General features: G+C 45.9%; 2 protein-coding genes across 2 annotated transcripts; one reads left to right on the top strand and one right to left on the bottom strand.

Moving 5' to 3' along the window:
- Positions 1 to 1,242: 1,242 nt before the first annotated feature.
- On the bottom strand, positions 1,243 to 9,403 carry marchf1 (membrane-associated ring finger (C3HC4) 1). The gene is made up of 7 exons (XM_063008608.1): positions 9,373 to 9,403; positions 6,695 to 6,891; positions 4,645 to 4,724; positions 3,374 to 3,826; positions 3,126 to 3,306; positions 2,133 to 2,283; positions 1,243 to 1,907 (listed from the first exon to the last, which is right to left on the bottom strand). The coding sequence occupies exons 1-7, from the start codon at positions 9,392 to 9,394 to the stop codon at positions 1,732 to 1,734; spliced, it is 1,260 nt and encodes a 419-aa protein (XP_062864678.1). The 5' UTR covers positions 9,395 to 9,403; the 3' UTR covers positions 1,243 to 1,731.
- An 11,773-nt stretch (positions 9,404 to 21,176) lies between these two features.
- apela (apelin receptor early endogenous ligand) lies at positions 21,177 to 27,078 on the top strand. The gene is made up of 3 exons (XM_063008609.1): positions 21,177 to 21,272; positions 24,089 to 24,178; positions 26,839 to 27,078. Exons 1-2 carry the CDS (start codon positions 21,197 to 21,199, stop codon positions 24,175 to 24,177), a joined length of 165 nt encoding a protein of 54 aa, XP_062864679.1. The 5' UTR covers positions 21,177 to 21,196; the 3' UTR covers position 24,178; positions 26,839 to 27,078.
- The last annotated feature ends 325 nt before the right edge of the window (positions 27,079 to 27,403 follow it).

Raw genomic sequence — 27,403 nt, 5'->3', positions numbered from 1 at the left:
TAGCATCTGGAAGAACAGAAGCTCAGGTAAGCAGCGGTTATGATTGTTTTTGCTGTGTTTGGGATTTTGTGACTTGACTCGGCTTCTAGCCTAAAGACTCGTGACTCGACTCGGCCTCTAGCCTAAAGACTCGTGACTCGACTCGGACTCTAGTCTAAAGACTCGTGACTCGACTCGGCCTCTAGCCTAAAGACTCCTGACTCGACTCGGACTCTAGCCCAAAGACTCGTGACATGACTCGGACTCTAGCCTAAAGACTCCTGACTCGACTCGAACTCTAACCTAAAGACTCCTGACTCGACTCGGACTCTAGCCTAAAGACTCGTGACTCGACTCGGACTCTAGCCTAAAGACTTGTGACTCGACTCGGACTCTAGCCTAAAGACTCGTGACTGAGACTCGGACTCTAGCCCAAAGACTCTTGACTCGACTCGGACTCTAGCCTAAAGACTCGTGACTCGACTCGGACTCTAGCCTAAAGACTCGTGACTGAGACTCGGACTCTAGCCCAAAGACTCGTGACTCGACTCGGACTCTAGCCTAAAGACTCGTGACTCGGACTCTAGCCTAAAGACTCGTGACTCGACTAAACTCTAGCCTAAAGACTTGTGACTTGACTCGGACTCTAGTCTAAAGACTCGTGACTCGACTCGGACTCTAGCCTAAAGACTCGTGACTCGGACTCTAGCCTAAAGACTCGTGACTCGACTCGGACTCTAGCCTAAAGACTCCTGACTCAACTCGAACTCTAGCCTAAAGGCTCCTGACTCGACTCGGACTCTAGTTCAAAGACTTGTGACTCAACTCGGACTCTAGCCTTAAGACTCTGGACTCGACTCGAACTCTAGTCTAGTGACTCGACTCGAACTCTAGCCTAAAGACTCGTGACTGGACTCGGACTCTAGCCTAAAGACTCGACTCGAACTCTAGCCTAAAGACTCGTGACTCGACTCGGACTCTAGCCTAAAGACTCGTGACTCGACTCAACTCTAGCCTAAAGACTCGTGACTCGACTCAACTCTAGCCTAAAGACTCGTGACTCGACTCAACTAGCCTAAAGACTCGTGACTCGACTCAACTGTAGCCTAAAAACTCGTGACTCGACTCAACTCTAGCCTAAAGACTCGTGACTCGACTCGGACTCTAGCCTAAAGACTCGTGACTCGACTCGGACTCGTATTTTGTGACTTGTGAACATCTCTGTCGAGTAGTGAACATGACAAAAGGCAAAAGCATCTCCAACACTGGTTTATTTTCCAAAAATATACACGTATAATTGATTCACATTTTTGATCCGTCCAAGTTTGATCCTTTAACGACAAATAAGGTTAGATGAAACATCCCGTCAGAAATAATCCGTCTTCTGATTGGTTCCTGGCACAAACCTGTGAGAATTGGCCTGTTGTTTATATAGGGGTGGGGTATTAAGCCGGATAGGGACTCTCTCGTGACTGATGCAATTATGACCTTCTGCTGGCGGATTGATGGCGCCTGGAAAGAGTGCGCATCAGGGTGTGTCTCACTGTACACAGGGCTGATCCGCATACCTGCTGCCCACGTGTCGGAGGGACGGTGGGTTAGCTCTGTTCTCCTCAAATCAGAGCCACGGTCGGCAACTTTCAGCAGTGATTTTAAGAGGTGTCCACATACTTCTGGTCATGTAGTGTCTCTGTAATCTAATGAGAGTACACCTCTCAGCCACCACACAGGCTCATCAAACAGGTTCTACCCCTACACCTCGCGGACAGAGTCGGGGCAGTTCTGCACGAAGATGATCCGGTTGAAGGCCTTCAGGCGTCTCCAGAGTTGCAGGTAGACTTTGCCCTGGACGTACATGAAGACGAGTCCCCCGACCACGCTGGCACCGACCATGCCCAGTTTGGTCCAGAACAGCCAGTCCAGCAGCCCTGAGGGAACAAACCCAGCAACGTTAAGTCTGGAGGTCCTCCAGAAACACCTAGTGTCTCGAACACCTGATGATTCTGCCCTGGACAGTTGTAAGTGCTGGTACTTTGGGGTGGAAAATTCTAGTCTTCATGGATTTAGACTAAGTCTAGGATCACTATCGTCTAAGATGAAGTGGTCTACATGATCTGCTCTTCCAAAGAATGAGAAAGAATGAGAGATTTGACCGTTGAAATCCATCCTTTGCCGGCGCTCCTCAGAGATGCAGGCCATGAGGATGAAGGAGGACCAGACGACGCACACCACGGCCACCAGGTGAAAGGTCACGGAGCAGAAGATCTTCCTGCGTTCGCTGGTGGACAGTCGTAGGCCTTCCCACTGAGAGAGAGAACAAAGAGGAAAGATCACTGGATGTCTACGTGGTCCTACAAGCTTCCCATCTAACCAGGGAACTGACCAAGCGACTGCAAGCTCTTGTCCAGAGGACTTAAGGAGTACTGTCCATGGGGCTACAAGGTTCTCATCGGAGGACTAGAGGCACCAAACCTCGCCTGTCCGGCAAGATCACTGGACGTCTACGTGGTCCTACTCCTCACCAGGGGTCTACAAGCTTCCCATCAGAAGACTACAACTTCTAACCAGGGAATTGACCAAGCGACTGCAAGCTCTTGTCCTGGGGACTTAGGGAGGTTCCGTCTGGACGTCTACATGGTCCTACAACTACAAGCTCTTGTCCAGGGGACAACATGTTCCCAAGCCTGGCAAAGGGGAGCATCAGGATTCCAGCCTGGCAATTATAGTCCCTGTACTGTCCAAGAGTCTTAAAACATCTGACCAGGGAGTTAAAGGCCTATGGTTCCTGGCCAGTTGACAGACCAGGCAATGCAGTTCCATGTTCAAGGGGAGTACAAGCCTCTGTCCAGGGGACAACATGCTCCAGCCTGACCAAAGGGACCACAGGCGTCCAGAAGACTACAAACTCCTGGCCTAGGAGACTACATGCTCCTGGTTCCTACCAGAACACTACAAGTTCAAGGCCAGTGGACTGACCAGGGGGACTACAAGCTCTTGATCAAGGGGCTGCAATTTTAGACTTGCTGGTGACAAGTCATTGATGTTTCTAAAGAACCCAAACCCACTCAGAGGGGGAAGTCTTGCTGGTGGGTGCTCAAGAGGTACCTAGAGAGCCACTCTTCGGAAGACACAGGGTGACTGACTACCTCGCGCAGGGGTTTGAGGTGCGTCTCCATGACGAAGTCGTATTTGCAGAGCTCACAGCAGTGCGTGTCCGAGCTCTTGATCCACTGGCGCAGGCAGGCGTGGTGCACGAACCGGAGGCTCCCAGTGCACCTGCAGGGGGTGATCAGGGGGAACTCCTCCTCGCCTTCGCAGTGACAGATCCTACGACAACAGATCGCGATCGTTACGGGTTCATCCAGAGCTGGTTCAGGTTTTCGGTCTCTCTTACCTGCACACTTCCAGCTCGTCGTCGTCGGTGCCCGCCTGCTGGGCGGTGCCGTTCCGAGCAGGCGCCTCTGTGTACTTCTGGGCGGACGGGACGGCCATATCCGGTTCTCCGGCTCCTCGCTCCTGGTACGTTTTAGTGATCGCCTGCTCCTCTTCGCTACCCTTAGACGCTTCGCCCTGCAGCTCCTGGCTTGGCACGGATGCCCCGAGCACCCGTGTCCGCTGTCTGCGCCGCGCTTTCTCCTGGCTCCAGGATCGACCCTGCCTTCCATGCGGCTCGTCCCCCGAAGACGAGTCCGTGGGCACACTCGGCTGGACGATGCAGCCGCCGTTCTTCTGGCGCTGCCGGCGTCGACGCCTCACCTGCCTTTTTAGGAGGGGAGCGCTGGCGAGGCTGGTGCTCGGAGGAACGTTGGGCGTGGTTCGATCCACGCCCTGCTGCCCAGACTTGGTGCTGGACACACATACATAAACAAAAAACTATAAATATCAAAATGGTAAATTAGGAATATCAAGTATGTGGCCAAAAGTATATAGACTGACTAGGCTTGAGTCGTCTCTCCTCTTTACGCCTATAACAGTCTCCGCTTTTTGGCAAAGGCTTTCCACAAGACTCTTGATTTTTGATTAGTCTCTCCAAACCAGGGGTATGTGGCTCAGGTCCTGGGGGTCTGGGCAACCTGGTTTTGACCCCCTAGGACCGGAGCTGCCACCCCAGGGGTCCTAGGTTGTAGAAACTGCTCACTCAGGTTTGCTGACAGAGGTGGTCTCATGCTACTCTCTGCAGTCTCTTTACTGCTTTTTAACCCGCCAGGTTTCCGTCACATCTAGCAGGAGCAGCGTTTGCAGGGCAGTCTCGACTTGAAGCCTGCGATTCGAGACTGTCGTGCCGACGACGCTGCTCCTGCTAGATGTGACGGGTACCTGGCGTGTTGGCACCTAAAATGTCCAGTACTCACTACGGACTCCAAATCATTCTCCAGGCCACCCAAGGATGACGGGGGTTCCTGCTGAGTCTGGTTCTTCTTAAGGTTCCTCTTGTAGTTTTAAGGGTTTTTTTCGCCCCTGCCCCTTGACTTGACAATGAAGGGTGTCAGCGTTTGTGAGCTCGGGCACTGACTCACGGTCTACATTGCGATTCATCCCAACGGTGTTTAGCAGGGTTGACGTCAGGCCACTGGAGTTAGAACGGGTGTTTACATACTTTTGGCCAGGTAGTGTGTGCAGTGTGTAGTGTGTCGCCCAGAGCCAAGAGTTTAAACCCTCACCCACCTGCAGTGTCTCGGACAGGGGCGCAGAGCCGATGGAAGTGAGGTGCCGTTCTGTAGCGCCCCCTGGGAGGAACCTTGCACCTAGAACGACAACACAGATGCCTCCAATAAATCCAGACAGCAGAGGTCGCTAATGCAGCAGCAACAAGGAGAGCGGAGGGATCTTCGACCACCCCTACCTCAGACACGACCAATTTTTCAGCAAGGCTACCATCGTTAAGTCATAGACATTATCTCAAAGCAACTTCACAGAATCAAGGACCGACAGACCAACAACCCCTGTCGAGCAAGCCAAGGGTGACAGTGGTAAGGAACCTTGAGAGGAACCAGGCTCAGCAAGGACTTCCGTCCTCATCGGGTGGGTCCCAAGTCATCCTACCATCGCAAACCAGCTGGCCCCCCTCTGCGGCGACTATAACAGTCTCCACTCGCTTGAAAAATGGTAAATAAGGAATATCCGGTATGTGGCCAAAAGTGTGGCCAAAAGTATGGCCAAAGCCATAGACTTTGACGCAGAGTTGTCTGTCCTCTTTACACCTATAACAGCCTCCACTCTTTGGCAAAGGCTTAACCCCTACGACCGGAGCTGCCCACCCCGCTTGGGGGTTCTAGGTCATAGGAACTTGGGGTGATCAGGGATGTTGGGTTGCTCTGGGTCGTTCTGCCCCTCTCGTTTTGGGCTAACCCTAACCCTAACCCTAGCCCTAGACCTCAGTCCTTTTTGGGTGGCTCCCAAGTCATCCTACTATCCCAAAACGGCCGGCTGCTGCGACTATAACAGTCTCCACTCCACTCCACAGTGTTCGTGTCTGTCCCAGAGGTGTTCAGTCGGCTAAGTCGAGCGGGGTTCCAGTCACGCGTACGAACCGCGCCTCAGCGTGACCGCTGCTCTAAGACGAACCTAATCCTATTAGCGGAGTTAATGAGGGGTAAAGCCGCTCCGCGTGCCCACGTGCGAGTGCATAGTAGCTCGGCTATTTTCGGCGCTGGTCGAGAGCGCTCAAGCCTCGCTTATGGTCGGGCGGAGACTCCAAAACTGGAGATCCCACCCTGAAATGTCGCCTAAACCCTATAAGAGTGCAAATAGGGGTAAAAGCAGAAAGCTTTTGCCATCTACAGTCCATAAAATTATTAACGTTTGTAACCTTTGAACTGAAAAGTGAAGGTTAGTGTAGCCATAGAGTCAACAGGGGGTCTAAGGTCTGTATAAGCCATATAGCGCGTGTGTACTGTTCAAAAGGTAAACGTCGTCAATTTATAGTTTAATACCGATTCTCACATTCTAAACAAAACTTAATACTAATCGCTATATAGTAACGCTAACAATCGTATTTAAATACAGAATGACGTAATTTAATTGGTAGCTGAAACGCTCTAACGTACTTGAGAATATAAACGTCTACGACCTACAGGCGACGCTTCTGTATCGGACTGCAAGAAAATTAACGTCTATTTATTATCGTTTACGCTACTTTTTTACCGCTAAAACTTAAGTCACATGGCTTCTTACCGAAGGTCAAAGTTAGTCGCCGTGACTACGATGTCAACGGTTGCCGACTCGAACTGTCACAACAATCGTACGTCTTTTAAGCTCTCGCCCGAGATTCGAGATTCTGAACTCCTGGCTGGGCACCATCTAGCGGGCATAATGGGCGGTGCCTGCAGGGCAGTGCTGAGAATCATCCACCACCTAAATAATACCTGCTCTGTGGTGGTCCTGTGGGGGTCCTGACCATTGAAGAACAGCATGAAAGGGGGTAACAAAGCATGTAGAGAAACAGATGGACTACAGTCAGTAATTGTAGAACTACAAAGTGCTTCTATATGGTAAGTGGAGCTGTATATATAGTCACCTCTCGTGTGAATGCGCCGGTGCTGAACGGAAAACGGTATTCCAAGATCAAACATCTCCACTGAGCCTAAAATATTTGCAGTTACGGGACCACGGACGCATGAACAGGTTCCCCCCAAAAAATACCTCGAAACTCAACGTCTTTAGAACTCAACGCCGCTCCCAGAAACGACTGAGGTCCTACGGTCTACGGCCTCACCTGGTCTCCATTCCCACGCTTTGCTTCTCCGCCGGGTTCCTCGCTGGAAGGTTCTACGGAGATCCGACGGACGGGCATCCTGCACTGCTCGTCCCTCGGTCCATCAAAGATACCCACCCGGTCACGCCCGCACTGCCAAAATGGGAACGCTTGGATCCTTGTGGAGGTCCACCTCAGAAGAGCCGTTCTAGGTCCACCTGAGGAAGAATCAGAGAGGGAGGGAGGGAGGAATAGGGTAAGCCATACTAAGAGTGTTATGATGTCACTGATCATGTGACTTGAAGGACTTAGCCGCCCCGTCTCGGTTGGAGCAAAGCAGCTAATAAACAAAGACTCGTCCTCTATCAAACATGCATGGTCGAAATAATGCGGACACCCTAATCCTAACCCAAACCCTAACCCTAACCCAAACCCTAACCCAGTGCCTGTAGTAATTTTAGATTAATTAAATCAGCCCTTAGGTGTAGATTTGTTACCCTGCCCTGTATTGCCACAATCACTAGGGTGTATGTTTAGCCACCCAGGGTTGCCAGGTGGCACAGAATCCCTGTTAATGCCATTTTCTTTTATTTTGAGAATAACTTAATTAATTAGACGTTTCATTATTTACACTCGCTGTCCATTTTATCAGCTCCACTTACCACATAGGAGCACTTTCTAGTTCTACAATTACTGACTGTAGTCCATCTATTTGTCTGCATCCTTTTTTAACCTGCTTTCACCCTGTTCTTTAATGGTCAGTACCCCCACAGGACCCCCACAGAGCAGGTATTATTTAGGTGGTGGATGATTCTCAGCACTGCAGTGACACTGACATGGTGGTGGTGTGTTAGTGTGTGTTGTGCTGGTATGAGTGGATCGGACACAGCAATGCTGTCCCTGCAGTTTTTAAATACCGTGTCCACTCACTGTCCACTCTATTAGACACTCCTACCTAGTCGGTCCACCTTGTAGATGTAAAGTCAGAGACGATCGCTCATCTATTGCTGCTGTTTGAGTCGGTCATCTTCTAGACCTTCATCAGTGGACACAGGACGCTGCCCACGGGGCGCCTTTGGCTGGATATTTTTGGGTGGTGGACTATTCTCAGTCCAGTACAATAAAGCATGCAGAGAAACAGATGGACTACAGTCAGTAATTGTAGAACTGCAAAGTGCTTCTATATGGTAGGTGAAGCCGTAGAAACAAGGTGGTTTAGTGTGTATACAGTATATACAGTATATATACAGTATATATGGAGCACTATAGGGGTGACATTTCTTCATTTGACCACTAGAGGGAGACATTTTCCAAGCTACCGTAGGATTACCATACGGTTTTAGATTTAGCACATTTTCTCACTTAGCGATTAAATAAAGAAACTTTTAAAATTAGATTTATAGATTTTAAAACCCCGTGAGGTCAAAGAATCACAAAACAACCCCCCATCTGCCTATTTTGACCCTCTTAATGACATTTTGGCTCTTAATAACCCCTCTATTCATCATGCACCATCGTTAGCAATGAATAAATCATAAACATCAGTGGAATATTTTAAAATATGGCCAGAAAATACTCGGGATTTGTTTATTCCTAAAATATACGTGATCTGTTCGGTTCCGGACTTAAATCTGAAGTCTGAAGCAAAATTCAAGGCGAAATTCTCAATTTCTAGCGGCGCGCTCGCTAATACTGCGCTAATACTGTGCCAGCCGAGCGCCCCAATAAAAGAAGAGCATTTTTAATGTGTATATATATACGTATATATATATATATATATATATATATATATATATATTTATATAACTATATAAATAAATAAATAAATATATAAATAAATAAATATATGAATAAATATAAATAAATAAATATATATATAAATAAATAAATATATAAATAAATATAAATATATAAATAAATATAAATATATAAATAAATATATAGATAAATAAAAATATTTAAAAAATAAATAAATTTATAAATAAATAAATAAATATATAAATAAATACAATAAAGAAATAAATAAATAATCCGGTTCCAGACTTAAATCTAAAATCTGAAGCAAAATTCAAGGCGAAATTCTGCTTTCCAGCGGTGCGCTCGCTAATACTGTGCTAATACTGTGGCAGCTAACTGCCCCAATACAAGAAGCGCATTTGACTAGAATAGCGTGACCCTAATATTTCGAAAATGATTACTATTAATAATGAATCATAATGACGCAGCGATTTTCGGTCCGACTCGGCACGTCGGCGGGGTTACCAAGAACAACTGGGACAGAAGACGCGTACGCCGGTCCGCAAACAAACACAGTCAAGGATACAGCGGACGCCACCGTGCTGGGGGTTGTATAATTATTCCTATGTGTGTCTCCGAGGCGGACCGCTCACCCGGGAACATGAGCCGGGTGTTGTCTTCAGCTAGTGATCGTATTACGCGGACAGGTACACGTGCCGCCTCCCCGGACCGGCGTGGACAGCAGTGCTATACTACAGGTATCGTAGAGCTGGTGGTCAGAAGTCAGGACGTCAGGAGTTAAGACGTGGTGAGTGTCGGTCCTGCTTCGTTCTGTAAGTCAGGTTGGTCAGAGATAAGTTTGGGTTTGCCGATCTGAGGATGATTTGGTTATGCTAATCCTAGCCAAATGTGGATACGTCGATTTAAATCGGTGTGTCTCGTGTGTATGAGCGTAGAAATACCTGGTTGTGGACGTCTGCTCATACAAGAACTTGGGTATGTTGATTATACGTAGATACGTCTGGGAATGTTGATTGTAGTATGTTGATGCTAGCAGAACTTTGGTATCCTTAACATAGAAGAACTTTAATATGTTGATCAAATATGAGATATTGGTAATGTTGATGATACAAGAACTTCAGTATGTTGAGAGAAGATCTTGGGTATGTTGATGACACTCAGAGATGAACCTGACTATGTTGATGATAGATGATCTTGGTTATGATAAGAGAAGATCTCGGATGTGTCAGAAGATGAACTTAGTACACTGAGAGATGGTCCTGAGTATGTTGATCATACATGAGATCTTAGTTATTTTGAGAGAAGAACTTGAAGAACTTGAGTTCTGTTGATCATGGATGAAATTTTGGTTAATAATGGAAGAACTTTGGTTTGCTGAGAGCTGATCTTGGGTATGTTGATCAAAGAACAACATAAATATGTTGATAATAAATGAACTTGGGTATGTTAATGATAGATGATCTTGGTTCTGTTGACAGACAATCTTGGGTATGTTGATGATAGATGAACTTGTGTCATAATAGAAGAACTTGGTTACGTTGGAAAGAACCTAAATATGTTGATCAAAGTTGAACTTGGTTATTATGGTGATGATTTATGTGAATCTGGGTATGTTGATCAAATATGACATTTTGGGTGTGTTGATTATAGAAGACCTTGGGTACATTGAGAGATGATATGAGATCTTGGTCATGTTGGTTATGTTGACAGAAAATCTTGGGTATTTTGATTAAATATGAAATATTGGGTTTGTTGAGAGAAGAACTTGAGAACGTTCATGATAGATGATCTTGGGTTGGTAATAATAGAAGAACTTTGGTATGTTGATCTTAGAAGAACATCAATCTGTTGATCAAATATGAGATCTTGGTTATATTGAGAGAAGAACTTCGGTACTATGAGAGAAGAACTTGAATGTTGATTATAGATGAACTTGTGTTGTTAATAATAGAAGAACTTGGGTATGTTGATCATATATGAAATATCGGGTTTGTTGAGAGAAGAACTTGAGAACGTTCATGATAGATGAACTTGGATGTGTCAGAAGATGAACTTAGTAATGTTAGGAGAAGAACTTACATTGCGAGATGAACTCGTGTCATTATTAATAGAAGAACTTGGGTATGTTGGAAAGAACATAAATATGTTGATCAGATATGATGTTGATAATAGATTAACTTGGGTACATTGAGAGAAGAACTTGAGTATGTTGATGATAGATGATCTTGGTCATACTGACAGAAAATCTTTGGTATGTTGATGTCAGAGGAACATAAATATGTAGATCATGGATGAACTTTGATATGTTAAGAGATGAGCTTGGGTGTGTTGGTTATGTTGACAGAAAATCTTGGGTACATTGATCTTATAAGAACTTGGGTACATTGAGAGATGAGCTTGACCATACTGGTGATAGGAAATCTTGGTTATGTTGGTAATAGAAGAACATAAATATGTTGATGAGATCTTGGTTATGTTGAGAGAAGAACTTGAGTATGTTGATTTCAGAAGAACATAAATATGTAGATCATATAATCAGATCTTGCTTATGTTGATCATAGATGAACTTTTGTTATTAATAATAGAAGATGAACTTGAGTATGCGGGTGGCACATTGGCTCGGGGGGTAGCACTGCCGCCTCACAGCAAGAAGGTCCTGGGTTCGACCCCCAGGTAGAGCGGTCTGGGTCCTTTCTGTGCGGAGTTTGCATGTTCTCCCCATTAATAATGTGTGGGTTTCCTCCTACAGTCCACAGACCTTAAAAAATAAATATATAAAAAAAATAATATATATATATATATATATATAAATAAATAAAAATAAAAATAAATATATAAATAAAAAATATATATAAATAAAAAAATATAAAAAATATATAAATAAAAAATATATAAATAAATATATAAATTATAAATATATAAATATATAAATAAATAAATTAATAAATATATAAATAAATAAATAAATATATAAATATAAATAAATAAATAAATAAATAAATAAATAAATAAATAAATAAATAAATAAATAAATAAATAAATAAATAAATAAATAAATAAATAAATAAATAAATAAATAAATAAATAAATAAATAAATAAATAAATAAATAAATAAATAAATAAATAAATAAATAAATAAATAAATAAATAAATAAATAAATAAATAAATGCTAACGCCGTGTCTTCGCAGCAGATGGCCACGCCCTTCACCGAGCTGGAGTGCTACACCATCCTGGTCTCCCTGTTGGTCTTCAGCCTCTTCACGCTGCACGGCATGATACGGGAGCGCTGCACGCCGTCCACAGGTACCGGCCACGCCCAGCTTTCTAAAGAAGGAGAGGAACGTGACGGGGTGCTGATCGTATGACCCTCGACCTTCTGACGGCCTCTCCTGAGGAGTCTACGGTCCTGGACGGAGCCTGATCATGCGCTCCTGTGTGTGAAGAGCCGAGGTGTGTATCAGGTGTGTGTGTGTTGATCCTGAAAATGATGGAGAAGAACACCAGGTGTCCAAATACTTTATACCACAGTGTGTGTGTGTGTGGTGGTGTAAACATGTCCCGAGGTTGCCAAGTCACCACTTAACCCTACTGGAGTTAAATATGGGTCGTGAGCCAGGAGTTAAAAGTGGCGCCCTCTTGTGGACGCTTTTATCCACCCTATACAACCCAAGCAGTCGAGGGTTAAGGGCCTCGCTCGAGGGCCCAACAGTGGCATATGTGGAGCTTAAACTTGCAACCTTCTTATTACTACTGTCCCTTTCAGATGCCTGGAGCTCGGCAGAGCCTTAAAGTCAAAGCAGCACCATATTATTACTCGGTTTTGGACCGGGGCGTCCAGCAAGCTCCTGCTCAGGTGTCCAAATACTTTATACCACATTGTGTGAATATTTCCTCTGTGTGTCCACGCAGCGCGTCATGGAGATCCCGTTCACGGGCATCGAGCTGGTCTTCATCTTCCTCGCCTTCACCCAGGACTCTGACATCCTTCGGGTCTGAAATCTGAAGGAGCCAGCGAACGGAGCATCGCCTGTGGCTGATTCCTGGAATGCATCGCACACCCTATATGGACAAAAGTATTGGGACACCCAGTTCCAGCCACAACAGTCGTTGCCCTGAGCTGTACAAACGGGCACAAATTCCCATAGACACTCGTCGAAGCGTCCACATAGGATGGGACGTCCGACAAGCAAGCTCGCGTTCGGGCGTCCGAATACTTTCGGCCACATGGCGTCCGAACCGAGTATAAACAGAGAGGGTCTGTCCGTAAACCTGCCGCTCTCCCTGCCCTTTAGATGCCTTAAAATGCTGCCTACTGTGAAGCACGGTGGAGGAAGTATCAGGACGTATGTTCTAGCAGAACGTCGGAGTACGTCTGTGGGGATTTGTGCCCGTTCTGTAAAGTATGATGAAGTAAAATGGAAGAAATAAAGGAACTGTGAAGCACGGTGGTGGGAGTATCAGAACGTACAGTATGTTCTCGCAGGATTTCAGAGTACGTCTGTGGGGATTTGTGCCCGTTTGGTTAAAGTGAAATAAAGGAACTGTGAAGCACGGTGGTGGGAGTATCAGAACGTACTGTATGTTCTCACAGGCTTTCGGAGTACGTCTGTGGGGATTTGTGCCCATTCGGTTAAGTATAGGATAGAAGCGAAATAAAGGAACTGTGAAGCACGGTGGAGGGAGTACGAAGCTCCGCCCATAAATGTACTACAAAGCTCCGCCCATATATGGTCAAACATTCCCGACTGTGCCTAAGGGAACTTGTGCTACGAAGCTCCGCCCCGAAAATGCACTTCGAAGCTCCGCCCAAAGAATTAAAGGAACTGTGAAGCACGGTGGTGGGAGTATCAGAACGTACAGTATGTTCTGGCAGGATTTCGGAGTACGTCTGTGGGGATTTGTGCCCGTTCGGTTAAGTATACGATAGAAGTGAAATCAAAGAAATAAAGGAACTGTGAAGCACGGTGGTGGGAGTATCAGATCGTACAGTATGTTCTGGCAGGATTTCGGAGTACGTCTGTGGGGATTTGTGCCCGTTCGGTTAAGTATAGGACAGAAGCGAAATAAAGGAAATAAAGGAACTGTGAAGCACGGTGGAGGGAGTACGAAGCTCCGCCCATAAATGTACTACAAAGCTCCACCCATATATGGTCAAACAGTCCCGACTGTGCCTAAGGGAACTTGTGCTACGAAGCTCCGCCCCGAAAATGCACTCCGAAGCTCCGCCCAAAGAATTAAAGGAACTGTGAAGCACGGTGGTGGGAGTATCAGAACGTACAGTATGTTCTGGCAGGATTTCGGAGTACGTCTGTGGGGATTTGTGTCCGTTATTAGTGCCCTTATGCTCGGTAGTACACCTGTGTGTCTTACCAGTGCTTCATCGTGGTCAGGGTGGCGGTGGGTCCAAGGGGTGGATCATAAAGTGTGTGTGTGTGTGTGTGTGTGTAAGAGGAAGAATTAAAGGGGTGTCGCTTGTTTCCTGCTCGTAAAAATAAAGGCATTGTAAACTATATAATGGGACAGTGTGTGTGTGTGTGTGTGTGTGTGTGTGTGTGTGTGTGTGTGTGTGTGTGTGTGTGTGTTGTAAACGTCAGGAGGAGGTTCAGAGGAAGGAAGGTTATGGGAGGACGCCGCTCTTATCAGCGCCAATCCTGATAACGCTTCCTGTAGCGCGCGCACACACACACACACACACACACGTGTACGCACACACACACACCTTTTCAGATGAGTTCTAGTGGTTAAGGTCCTGGACTGTGGGGATTTGTGCCCGTTCGGTCCGAAGCAGGTAAGAAATAAAGGAACTGTGAAGCACGGTGGTGGGAGTATCAGAACGTACTGTATGTTCTCGCAGAATTTCCGAGTACGTCTGTGGGGATTTGTGCCTGTACGGTGAAGTATGATGGAACTAGATGCGGTGTGGGAGTGGGTGTGGGAGTGGGAGTGGGAGTGGGTATTGTTGGCTCTTAGCAGACGGACTATGTGAAGAGGCAGGTTAATCCCCGTAATGACGTCTAATCCCCGACTAAGTAAACGTACACACACACACACACACACACAGGGGTTAAGTGCCTTGCTCAGGGACCCAACAGTGGCAACTTAGTGATGGCGGGGCTTAAACCGGCAACCTTCTGTTTACTAGTCTAGTACCTTAACCACTGAGCTATCACTGGCCCTATCACTACGAAGCTCCGCCCATAAATGGTCAAAAATTAGTTTAGGGTGTTCATAAGTACACACACACACACACACACACACACACACACACACACACACACACACAGGGCTACGAAGCTCCGTCTATAAAGCACTACAAAGCTCCGCCCATACATGTACTGCAAAGCTCCGCCCATATATGCACTACGGAGCTCCGCCCATTAATGCACTATGAAGCTCCACCCATAAATGTTCTACAAAGCTTCGCCCATAAATGTACTACAAAGCTCCGCCCCTAAATGTACTACAAAGCTCCGCCCATAAATGTACTACAAAGCTCCGCCCATAAATGCACTATGAAGCTCCACCCATAAATGTTCTACAAAGCTTCGCCCATAAATGTACTACAAAGCTCCGCCCATAAATGCTCTACGAAGCTCCGCCCATAAATGTACTACAAAGCTCCGCCCCTAAATGTACTACAAAGCTACGCCCATAAATGTACTACAAAGCTCCGCCCATAAATGCACTATGAAGCTCCACCCATAAATGTTCTACAAAGCTCCGCCCATAAATGTACTACAAAGCTCCGCCCATAAATGTACTACAAAGCTCCGCCCCTAAATGTACTACAAAGCTACGCCCATAAATGTACTACAAAGCTCCGCCCATAAATGCACTATGAAGCTCCACCCATAAATGTTCTACAAAGCTTTGCCCATAAATGTACTACAAAGCTCCGCCCATAAATGCTCTACGAAGCTCCGCCCATAAGTTCTGCCCATAAATACACTACGAAGCTCCGCCCATAAATGTACTACAAAGCTCCATCCTTAAATGTTCTACGAAGCTCCGCCCATAAATGCACTACAAAGCTCCATCCTTAAATGTTCTACGAAGCTCCGCCCATAAATGCACTACAAAGCTCCATCCTTAAATGTTCTACGAAGCTCCGCCCATAAATGCACTACAAAGCTCCATCCTTAAATGTTCTACGAAGCTCCGCCCATAAATGCACTACGAAGCTCCGCCCACAAATGTTCTACGAAGCTATGCCAATACCTACGAAGCTCTGCCCATAAATGCACTACGAAGCTCCACCCACAAATGTTCTACGAAGCTATGCCAATACCTACCAAGCTCCGCCCATAAATGCTCTACAAAGCTCCGCCCCGAAAATGTACCACGAAGCCCTGCCCATAAATGCTCTACGAAGCTCCGCCCATAAAAGCGCTACGAAGCTCTGCCCATAAATGCTCTACAAAGCTTTACTATAAAGCTCCGCCCATAAATCACTACAAAGCTCCGCTCATAAATGCACTACAAAGCTTCACTATGAAGCTCCGCCCATAAATGCACTACAAAGCACCGGTTCCGCCCATAAAGCCTAACTCATAACCCTAACCCATGAAGCTCCGCCCATAAATACACTACGAAGCACCGGTTCCGCCCATAAAGCACTACGTAGCCCCGCCCATAAATGTAATACGAAGCTCCGCCCATAAATGCACTATGAAGCTCCACCCATAAATGTTATACGAAGCTACGCCCATAAATAAATGGTCAAAAATTCCCAACTGTGCCTAAGGGAACTTTGGTGTTCATGGACACACACACGCACACACACACACACACACACACACACACACACACACACACACACACACACACACACACACACACACACACACACACACTTGGACACGCACCGCTCGGATGGGGGTCGGACGCCGGCTTTAGAGGCCAAGTGTCGGGCCGTTGTTCCGTCTCTCTTGGGCTCGTCCATTAGCGCCATGCTGGGTTCTAATCCCAATTGGCATAAAAAAGGCTAAGACAGTGTGTAGTCACGCACACACACACACACACACACACACACACACACACACACATGGCATTTCACTCTTCTGAAGCGGCTTCTCGCAGGACTTCGGACTCCGTCTGTGGGGATTTGTGCCTGTTCGCTTCTATATGACTTTATACAGCTTGACCCTAGATGGGCCCAAATTCCCACAGGCACACTCCAAAAGCCATAAAATCGACAGGCACTTGTACCCTAGCGGTTAAGGTCCTGGGCTCGTAATCAGAAGGGCGCTGGTTCGAGGCCCACCACTGACAGGTCACCTCTGTTGGGCCCCTGAACAAGGCCCTTAGTCCTCAATATATACAGTAGTTAATCCTAATATATAGTCATAGTTGTAAGACTAGTAAGGTACTGGACTAGTAATCAAAAGGTCGCTGGTTCAAGCCCCATTACTGCCAGGTCGCCACTGTTGGGCCCCTGAGCGAGGCCCTTAACCCTAAATTGCTTAGACAGTATATATGTATACGCCAATAAAGTCAGTGTAACCATGGAAACGGAGCTGGACAATGACCGGCCACTCTATGTGGTTAAGGTACTGGACTAGTAATCAGAAGGTTGCCGGTTTGAGACCCACCACTGCCAGATCGCCTCAGTTGGGCCCCTGAGCGAGACCCTTGATCCTTAACTGCTTAGATTGTATTCAGTCATAGTTGTAAGACTAGTAAGGTACTGGACTAGTAATCAGAAGGTCGCTGGTTCAAGCCCCACCACTGCCAGGTCGCATCTGTTGGGCCCCTGAGCGAGGCCCTTGATCCTCAATTGCTTAGACTGTATTCAGTCATAGTTGTAAGACTAGTAAGGTACTGGACTAGTAATCAGAAGGTCGCTGGTTCAAGCCCCACCACTGACAGGTCGCCTCTGTTGGGCCCCTGAACGAGGCCCTTGATCCTCAATTGCTTAGACTGTATTCAGTCATAGTTGTAAGACTAGTAAGGTACTGGACTAGTAATCAGAAGGTCGCTGGTTCAAGCCCCACCACTGACAGGTCGCCACCGTTGGGCCCCTGTTCGAGGCCCTCAACCCTCAGTTGCTTAAGGTACTGGACTAGTAATCAGAAGGTTGCCAGTTCAAGGCCCTTAATCCTCAATATATAGTTAATCCTAATATATAGTCATAGTTGTAAGACTGGTAGTGGTCAAAGTACGTACTGGACTAGTAATCAGAAGGTCGCTGGTTCAAGCCCCACCACTGACAGGTCGCCACCGTTGGGCCCCTGAGCGAGGCCCCTAATAATAAATTGCTTAGACTAAATATACAGTCACGCCAAAACGCCAAAAATGTAAATAGATGCGATTCGTAGTACGTCTGTGGGGATCTGTGCCCGTTCAGTAAAGCGTGGAATGACCCTAGATGGGTTCAAATCCCCACAGACACACTCCAAAATGATGTCGAACTTGCCGTCCGTCCGGCCGCCCGGTCGTCTTTCCGATGCAGCCCTAAAACAAATGCGAACGGGGTCAGGTGGGGAGTGCCGGGGCCCGATCACCCGCTAATCACGTATTAAACATGTGCGTCGTTTATTAGCTCGCACGTGCTAATGAGTCCCTTTCAATCGGGATCCGGGGGCCACGCCCACGGGGTGAAAGTCCTAATACTGGACCTAACACACACACACACACACACACACACACACACACACACACACACACACACACACACACACACACACACACACACACACACGGCGCACATTAATGCACATTAAACCGTCTCCCTAACGGTCCTACCCGTCCACACAATGGAACGGCCGTTAGCGGCTCGGGGACCCGCCGTCCCGCCGACAGACGTCCGTCTGTCTAATAATCCGTACGTGTCCGATATAGCATCTGTCCCAATACTTTTGGTCATGCGGTGCGTCTCGTGTTCCGGCGCATTAGGAATGAAAGAAGGGACGTTGGTTCGAATCCCAGGGGTTTTATAGCTTGTGCTCATTCGGGTAGGCTTTTGGATGGGTTCTGGAGTGCGCCTGTGGGGATTTGGGGCCTATCTAGCTGTGTCGAGCTGTGTCTTATGGCCTGACGGGGCCTTCCCTAAACTGTTGATGGTCAAAAGTATTGGGACACTCGTTCTAATGATCGAATTTCTGCATTTCTTAAAGCATTTATGGCTCTCGTTTATCCGGGTAGGCTTTTGAACGGGTTCTGGAGTGTGCCTGTGGGGATTTAGGGCCTTCCCTAAACTGTTGATGGTCAAAAGTATTGGGACACCCGTTCTAATGATCAAATTTATGACTTTGACTCACCCGGGTAGGCTTTTGAACGGGTTCTGGAGTGTGCCTGTGGGGATTCGGTCCCATATTTCCAGGGACTGACGGGGCCTTCCCTAAACTGTTGATGGTCAAAAGTATTGGGACACCAGTTCTAATGATCAAATTTATGACTTTCACTCATCCGGGTAGGCTTTTGGAAGGGTTCTGGAGTGTGCCTGTGGGGATTTAGAGCCTTCCCTAAACTGTTGATGGTCAAAAGTATTGGGACACCAGTTCTAATGATCAAATCTGTGCGTATCTTAAAGCATTTATGGCTTTCGTTTATCCGGGTAGGCTTTTGGACGGGTTCGGGAGTGTGCCTGTGGGGATTCGGTCCCATATTTCCAGGGACTGACGGGGCCTTCCCTAAACTGTTGATGGTCAAAAGTATTGGGACACCCGTTCTAATGACTAAATCTGTGCGTTTCAGCCGCAATAGTCGCTATTCTAAGAGCATTTATGGCTCTCGTTCATCCGGGTAGGCTTTTGGAAGGGTTCTGGAGTGTGCCTGTGGGGATTTAGGGCCCTCCCTAAACTGTTAATGGTCAAAAGTATTGGGACACTCGATCTAATGACTGAATTTGTGCGTTTCTTAAAGCATGTATGGCTTTCGTTTATCCGGGTAGGTTTTTGGAAGGGTTCTGGAGTGTATCTGTGGGGATTTAGAGCCTTCCCTAAACTGTTGATGGTCAAAAGTATTGGGACACCCGTTCTAATGACTGAATTTGTGCGTTTCTTAAAGCACTTATGGTTCTCGTTTATCCAGGTAGGCTTTTGGAAGGGTTCTGGAGTGTATCTGTGGGGATTTAGAGCCTTCCCTAAACTGTTGATGGTCAAAAGTATTGGGACACCCGTTCTAACGACTGAATTTGTGGGTAGGCTATTGGAAGGGTTCTGGAGTGTGTCTGTGGGGATTCGGTCCCAGATTTCCAGGGACTGATTAGGCCTTCCCTAAACTGTTGATGGTCAAAAGTATTGGGACACCCGTTCTAATAATGAAATATATGGCTCTCAGGTTCTGGAGTGTGCCTGTGGGGATTTGGGGCCTATCTAGGGTCATTCCAGGATCAACACGGTGTTCCTCCTCAAGCTGTGTCTTACGGAGCTGGATTTTCAGTCATGTGGGGCCTGACAGGGCCGTCCCTAAACTGTAGAACGGGTGTCCCAATACTTTTGTCCATCAATAGTCTAGGGAAGGCCCTAAATCCCCACAGGCACACTCCAGAACCCTTCCAAAAGCCTACCCGGTTAAACGAGAGCCATAAATGCTTTAAGATACGCACAGATTTGATCATTAGAACGGGTGTCCCAATACTTTCGACCATCAACAGTTTAGGGAAGGCCCCATCAGTCCCTGGAAATATGGGACCGAATCCCCACAGGCACACTCCCGAACCCTTCCAAAAGCCTACCCGGATAATTGAAAGCTATAAATGCTTTTAGAAATGCAGAGATTTGATCATTAAAATGGGTGTCCCAATACTTTTGACCATCAAATGATTAAATTTGTGCGTTTCTTAAAACACGTATGGCTTTCGTTTATCCGGGTAGGCTTTTGGAAGGGTTCTGGAGTGCGTCTGTGGGGATTTAGGGCCTTCCCTAAACTGTTGATGGTCAAAAGTATTGGGACACTTGTTCTAATGATCGAATGTCTGCGTTTCTTAAAGCATTTATGGCTTTCGTTTATCCGGGTAGGCTTTCGGAAGGGTTCTGGAGTGTGCCTGTGGGGATTTAGGGCCTTCCCTAAACTGTTGATGGTCAAAAGTATTGGGACACCCGTTCTAATAACGAAATATATGGCTCTCAGGTTCTGGAGTGCATCTGTGGGGATTTAGGGCTTATCTAGGGTCATTCCAGGATCGACGCGGAGTATCGATGGGTCAAGTTGAATTCGGAACACACACACACACACCCAGAGTCCCTAATGGCCGGCAGCTGTTTAGAACCGATGTCCATTTGTGTATCTGAGGTGTGTACACGTGTGTGTGTGTGTGTGTGTGTGTGTGTATGTGTGAGGCTAGGTCCCCCGGTGTGACGTTTTGTTCCGGGTAGTGTACTGGCGGTCAATAGAGGCTCATTAGCGCGGTGAGAGCTCGTAGATCCAGCGGCCCATCACAGGCACCTCGGGTCTACGTCGCGGGCATCACCCGAACCCCCGACTCTCCCTTTTTTTTTTAAGCGGGGGAGGGCGCCTTCCTGTGAGCTCTATTACCCTCTACATGTGGGGTCAATATGTGCAATGCAAAGTGTGTGTGTGTGTGTGTGTGTGTGTGTCCCCACCCAGTCTTAGGGGTGGTTTCCACACCCCCTCTACACCCTCCACCCCCTTTTGTCTTGTCTGCTTAAAAAGTAGGGGGATCGCTTACTTACATTGTTCAGATCCAGCATCCACAGGTCATCCATCCAACCTAAAGAGAGAGTCAGAAGACACCAAGAGGACGGACGTTCTTGGAAATCCAGACTGAAGAAAGGATTCTCAGTGGACTTAGGAGGCAGCATGAAGTTCTTCCACCCGCTCTTCGTCCTGCTGCTGTTGCTCGCGGTCCTGACGCTGGTCGGAGCCCAGAAGCCAGGTATGGGAGACGCACTTTGGTACCTTCTCCACCCTGCCAGACAGAGCACATATATTAACGTTCGTTTGGTGCCTAGTTAGGGACCGTCTTTAAAGTGACGCTTTAATAAGAAGCTCTAATCTAGAATGCACTCACGGTGAGGAACCGAAAACCTTCCGATTGAAGACTGCATGACCCCGAATAACCCAGCTGATGTTATCTAGGTGCATGATCCATTAAACTGGTTTAGTTTAGTTTACTAGTATTAGTTCACTTGTGTACATTTTGAGCAGACCCCTATGTTAAGATCTCTACTGTTTGATACTGTTTGATGCTCCTTCAGTATAACTGTAAGCCTAACCCTAGTCTAGGTGGTCAGAATTAACCAGTTTACTCAATCTTTAGCGTGTACTAGGTATAAATAACCTAAAATATATAATTTCAGACCTATATAATGTAATATACGAGGTCTAAACGTACACTGTTTGAGTCACTTGCCATTGAATAACCATTACTGTGATTACTAACTATGGGTTACACTATAGTACACGATAGTAACTATTTAAACCTTTAAACTAAATCGTTCTAGAGATTGTTTGCCCCTAACAACAAAATATTGATCCAAAAATAAGCATTAATGACCGTCCCTAACAAGCAGCTTTGGCTATCTGACCATTGTAGTTGCCTAAAGTAAGAATATCCGATCACGCTATTTAGGTTATAGATAAATGTTAACACATACGGTACGTATATACGAATATGGACGAACGTATACACACACTAAAAGTTAGCCGTAAGCGAAATTTCTACAGATTGCTACCTCAATTCGATTCAATTCCGATTAAAGTCCGTAGACCCTAATACACAACGGCCTAAAACGTGTAAACGTGCGTGTTTAAAGCACCTGTATTGTGTCGCTTGCTAGCCACGTACGAATAATTACAAGCCGTCGGCACGTATTTAGCACTCGAATCGTTTACATTCGTGCATTACGATCTGTACAAGGCCGAGGAATATACATTCCCCTTAAATAGTTACTAATGCAGGTTTTATATAGTCTAAAATAGTTTTTAATTATGTTGGGTTCCTTGCCGTGCCATCGCTTTGTGGAATAGCGCTTGCAAAAACTAACTAGCAACTTTGGCGATTTTTGACCATTGTAGTCGGCCAAATTAAGATTTTACAATCACACCATTTAGGTTATAGATAAATGTTAACATATACAGTGTGTATATATGAATGGGGGCGAATGTATACACACTTATACAAAAATAAAACCTATATAAAAGTTAGCCGTAAGCTAAATTTCTACACACGTCCTTTGTACCTTCGTAATGTAATTCGATTTAATTTCGAATTAAAGTTTATAGACACTCTAAAATGTCTAAACGTGCATTTTAAAGCATTTTAAATCTGTATTATGTATTTTTTCTTGCTTTAATGCTAGCAACGTACGATTAATTACAAGCCATCTGCACGTATTTAGCACTTGAATCGTTTACGTTCGTAGAATAGTTACATATTGAAGGTTTAATCTAAAATAACACGCTAAATTTATATATTAGTATTCACATTTGCGGGGTTTTGAATGATTTTGGGTTCCTCGCTGCGCCATCGCTTTCAAGAATAGCGCTTACAAAAACTAACTAGCAACTTTGGCGATTTTTGACCGTTGTAGTCGGCCAAAGTAAGATTTTCCGATCACGCTATTTAGGTTATAGATAAATGTTAACATATACACAATGTTTACACACTTATACAAAATAAAACCTATATAAAAGTTAGCTGTACGCGATATTTTCACACACGTCGAGTCATTTGAACATTATACTCCACATTGCTACCCTAATTAAATCGATTTAACTTCGAATTAAAGTCTATAGACATGCTAAAACGTGTAAACGTGCATTTTAAAGCATTTTAAACGTGTATTATGTATTTTTATGTATTTATTCTAATTACAAGCTATGGGCTCGTGTTTAGCACTTGTTTAGCATATTGTTTACATGCATATATGCATTCTTTCAAATGGTTACATATTGAAGCTTTAATAAAATTAAATAAAATAAGACGCTAAATAAATATATAATTCATTAGTATTCACTAATATTCACTAATTTAGAAATTTAGTACTTGTGTACTGTTTATTTATGTGTTTATTTATGTTTATTGATTCACACCTCGGCGTTTTTAGCATGCTAGCACGAAATATACGCGCCATATAGTACAAGTACTACGGTTATTAGAACGTTTTCTTTACAAATAAACAATATATTTGTATTATATTTTTATATTTTTATAATTTTATTATAATTTTAGGAATGTGCGGTGTTTAGGAGCCGGCCACGGTTCAGTGATTCGGTTCAGTGATTCGGTTCAGGGTCGCTGACTCTTAGTGCCTATTTAAACAGCTTTAAGAGAAACCGGACACGGGCTCTTTTAATGCGACTTTTAAGGTTTTTTGTCCCGAAATCGTGAAAATGAGACCGATTTTATCCTCCTTCTAGATCTGTGGATGTAAAATACAGCAAGGTTTATACTATAGGGGTTTTTCAGAGCGTTTTAGGACGTGCGGATTAATACATGGCGATCTATACATTCCAATGCCGGCGGCGGCTACGCGCAATTAAGCTCGTCCCCGCGGGCGCTCGGAGCCGGTGCTCCTATTGTTATTAATCACGCACCACGAACACAATGGACGCGGGACGATTTGCATACGGCAAGAACAGGCGGAATGAGAATGAAATAAAGAGAATAGAACTGGGGGGTGACGGTGGTTCAATAGGGGTTCGAACGATTCGTCTGATTAATGATTATTTTATTCACCTGTGTTCCAGATTTCCTCAACCTGAGAAGAAAATACAGGAGGCATCACTGTCCACACAAGCGCTGCCTGCCCTTACACTCCAGAGTCCCGTTTCCCTGAGGTACACACACACACACACACACACACACACACACACACACACACACCTTCACCGACCGGGGACAACGGGGTCGGTTGGGCCAGAGATGTTCACAAGTCACTAAATACAAAAAAGAGTCCGAGTCGGGTCACGAGTCTTTAGGTTAGAGTCGAGTCACGAGTCTTTAGGGTTCAGAGTCTGAGTCGGGTCACGAGTCTTTAGGTTAGAGTCGAGTCACGAGTCTTTAGGGTTCAGAGTCTGAGTCGGGTCACGGGTCTTTAGGTTAGAGTCGAGTCACGAGTCTTTAGGTTAGAGTCGAGTCACGAGTCTTTAGGGTTCAGAGTCTGAGTCGGGTCACGGGTCTTTAGGTTAGAGTCGAATCACTAGTCTTTAGGTTAGAGTCGAGTCATGAGTCTTTAGGTTAGAGTCAGGTCACGAGTCTTTAGGTTAGAGTCGAGTCACGAGTCTTTAGGGTTCAGAGTCTGAGTCGGGTCACGGGTCTTTAGGTTAGAGTCGAGTCATGAGTCTTTAGGTTAGAGTCGAGTCACGAGTCTTTAGGGTTCAGAGTCTGAGTCGGGTCACGGGTCTTTAGGTTAGAGTCGAGTCACGAGTCTTTAGGTTAGAGTCGAGTCATGAGTCTTTAGGTTAGAGTCGGGTCACGAGTCTTTAGGTTAGAGTCGAGTCACTAGTCTTTAGGTTAGAGTTGAGTCATGAGTGTTTAGGTTAGAGTCGGGTCACGGGTCTTTAGGTTAGAGTCGAGTCACGAGTCTTTAGGTTAGAGTTGAGTCATGAGTCTTTAGGTTAGAGTCGAGTCACGGGTCTTTAGGTTAGAGTCGAGTCATGAGTGTTTAGGTTAGAGTCGGGTCACGGGTCTTTAGGTTAGAGTCGAGTCATGAGTTTTTAGGTTAGAGTCGGGTCACGGGTCTTTAGGTTAGAGTCGAGTCATGAGTCTTTAGGGTTTCGAGTCCGGGTCGAGTCACGAGTCTTTAGGTTAGAGTTGAGTCACGAGTCTTTAGGCTAGACTAGAGACAGAGTGGAGTCCCGGTGTCTTTATGGTTTAGAGTCCGAGTCCAGTCACGAGTCTTTAGGGTTTAGAGTCCGAGTCCAGTCACGAGTCTTTAGGGTTTAGAGTCCGAGTCCAGTCACTAGTCTTTAGGTTAGAGTCGAGTCACTAGTCTTTAGGTTAGAGTTGAGTCATGAGTGTTTAGGTTAGAGTCGGGTCACGAGTCTTTAGGTTAGAGTTGAGTCACGAGTCTTTAGGCTAGACTAGAGACAGAGTGGAGTCCCGGTGTCTTTATGGTTTAGAGTCCGAGTCCAGTCACGAGTCTTTAGGGTTTAGAGTCCGAGTCCAGTCACGAGTCTTTAGGTTAGAGTCGAGTCACGAGTCTTTAGGGTTTAGAGTCCGAGTCCATTCACGAGTCTTTAGGGTTTAGAGTCCGAGTCCAGTCACGAGTCTTTAGGGTTCCGAGTCGAGTCACGAGTCTTTATAATCTACACAAAACATATATTGTAAATGTAGCATAGAAATAAAGAACTAATCTGTAAGTTCAGATAAAAACAACAACAAAATCCCAAACACAGCAAAAACAATCATAACCGCTGCTTACCTGAGCTTCTGTTCTTCCAGATGCTATTACATTTATAAGCGTGTGTCCCATTAGGAACAGAATCCGTTATTTTGTAAACGTGCTTATAATTAAAAACCTCCAAACTTTTCCCGGTGGTGAAGTAAAACACGTTTCGAACACGTTTCGATAGTAACAATTACTATCAGAAGCTCTGATTGGGTCAAGCATTAGTACCGATTCTGTAGGAACGTTCCATTCACGTTATCTGTTCCTGTGAAGTGCACTAGGTAGGGTATTCCACCGTTTTAAGTAGGGAGCGACGCTTCATCACTACGCCGGAAGCTGGCTGGAACATTAGAGAGCAGAAAATGACACGATCAGAATGATGTCGGATCATATATATATAATTATCACACGTAACGAATGTTGCTGACTTTTATTGTCCACGAGTCATTTTTCGCGAGTCACGAGTCGATTCCGAGTCATTTGATGGCGCAAACTGGCTACCGATACATGGCAACGTCGGATTGTCGAGATTCCTTCACATTCGCGCGTATCTGCTAAATACCTGCAGCCCTCAGAAGCCCGGGGGATCCGGTATGCGTTTCATCCGAGGGGCTACTAGAGTTTGCCACCCCGTCGTGACCCGGGCGGGGCTCTAATTAGGCCGGACGTGGAGTCCTCTCGCACCCACGCGCCGTGGGTAAACAGTCGGGGACTGGTGGCGACCTCGGAGGTTTGGGACACTCTCTCTCTTAGCCTACTCTCCACGTAGTAAAGTATGGGTGGCATCCCGGGAGACGCCGGGTCATTCCTCCACGCGACACTTAACCTCTTGAGGCGTTTATTTAGCCCGGGCGGTTTACAGACTAGTCTAGGGACGAGCGGCTAGTACGTACCGCCAATCCAAATCCGTAAACACTACTCGGCGGGGGCGAGAACACACACCGAGCGCGTCGGCCTCCTCCCGGAGCCGCCCCTTAAAAAGGGTCGTCACCTTTCACCCGTCCTCTCCGACCCCCCGCACAGTGTAGGGCTGGTAAAGCATCTACGTTTAGCGATCTAAAAACGGCACACCCGTCTGACCCGTCGCGTCTTTGCTTTATTTTACAGGAGACGAGACGAGACCTCGAGACCACCGGAGTCGGTCTATTTCGGCCAAGCTGCGCACCCGGGAAGTTCCCGATCGAGTGTAAATAGCGCCCAGGACGCCGGAGGAAGGACCGGCGGGACCCCCCACGTCACCGCGCGTCGTTGTAAATAGCGCGGACTGAATGGAAATGTGTTTTATATAAGTTATACGCACTTGGAAAATGTATTATTATTCATATTAAATAAAGTGTATTCTTTTCAGACGCGTCTTCAGATCCTTTATTTATTTATTTATTCATTGGACTACCTTAAAAAGGAATTACCACCTTAAAAAAAATTCCGAGCTTGTAATACATGTGCACACCGATCAGCCATAAGATTAAAACCACCTACTTGTTGCTACACTCACTGTCCATGTTATCAGCTCCACTTTGTAGTTCTACAATTACTGACTGTAGTCCGTCTGTTTCTCTACATACCTTTTAACCTGCTTTTATGCTGTTCTTCAATGGTCAGGACCCCCCCACAGAGTAGGTGGTGGATCATTCTCAGCACTGCTGTGACACTGACAGACATGGTGGTGGTG

Source organism: Trichomycterus rosablanca, chromosome 14 (genome assembly GCF_030014385.1).
Source record: "Trichomycterus rosablanca isolate fTriRos1 chromosome 14, fTriRos1.hap1, whole genome shotgun sequence".
In the NCBI taxonomy this organism is placed as follows: domain Eukaryota; kingdom Metazoa; phylum Chordata; class Actinopteri; order Siluriformes; family Trichomycteridae; genus Trichomycterus; species Trichomycterus rosablanca.
The sequence above is the reverse complement of the archived record's forward strand: the minus strand, read 5'-3'. Positions and strand labels throughout refer to the sequence as shown.

Bases quoted from the DNA above. Each gene is read 5' to 3' on its own strand.
- marchf1 (XM_063008608.1), bottom strand. From the start codon at position 9,394: ATGAGCAGACGTCCACAACCAG. The intron at 6,892-9,372 runs GTATTTCTACGC...ATTCTTCCTCAG, and splicing joins GAGCAGACGTCCACAACCAG to GTGGACCTAGAACGGCTCTT. The intron at 4,725-6,694 runs GTGAGGCCGTAG...TTGTCGTTCTAG, and splicing joins AGCGTGGGAATGGAGACCAG to GTGCAAGGTTCCTCCCAGGG.
- apela (XM_063008609.1), top strand. From the start codon at position 21,197: ATGAAGTTCTTCCACCCGCTCTTCGTCCTGCTGCTGTTGCTCGCGGTC. The intron at 21,273-24,088 runs GTATGGGAGACG...CCTGTGTTCCAG, and splicing joins GGTCGGAGCCCAGAAGCCAG to ATTTCCTCAACCTGAGAAGA.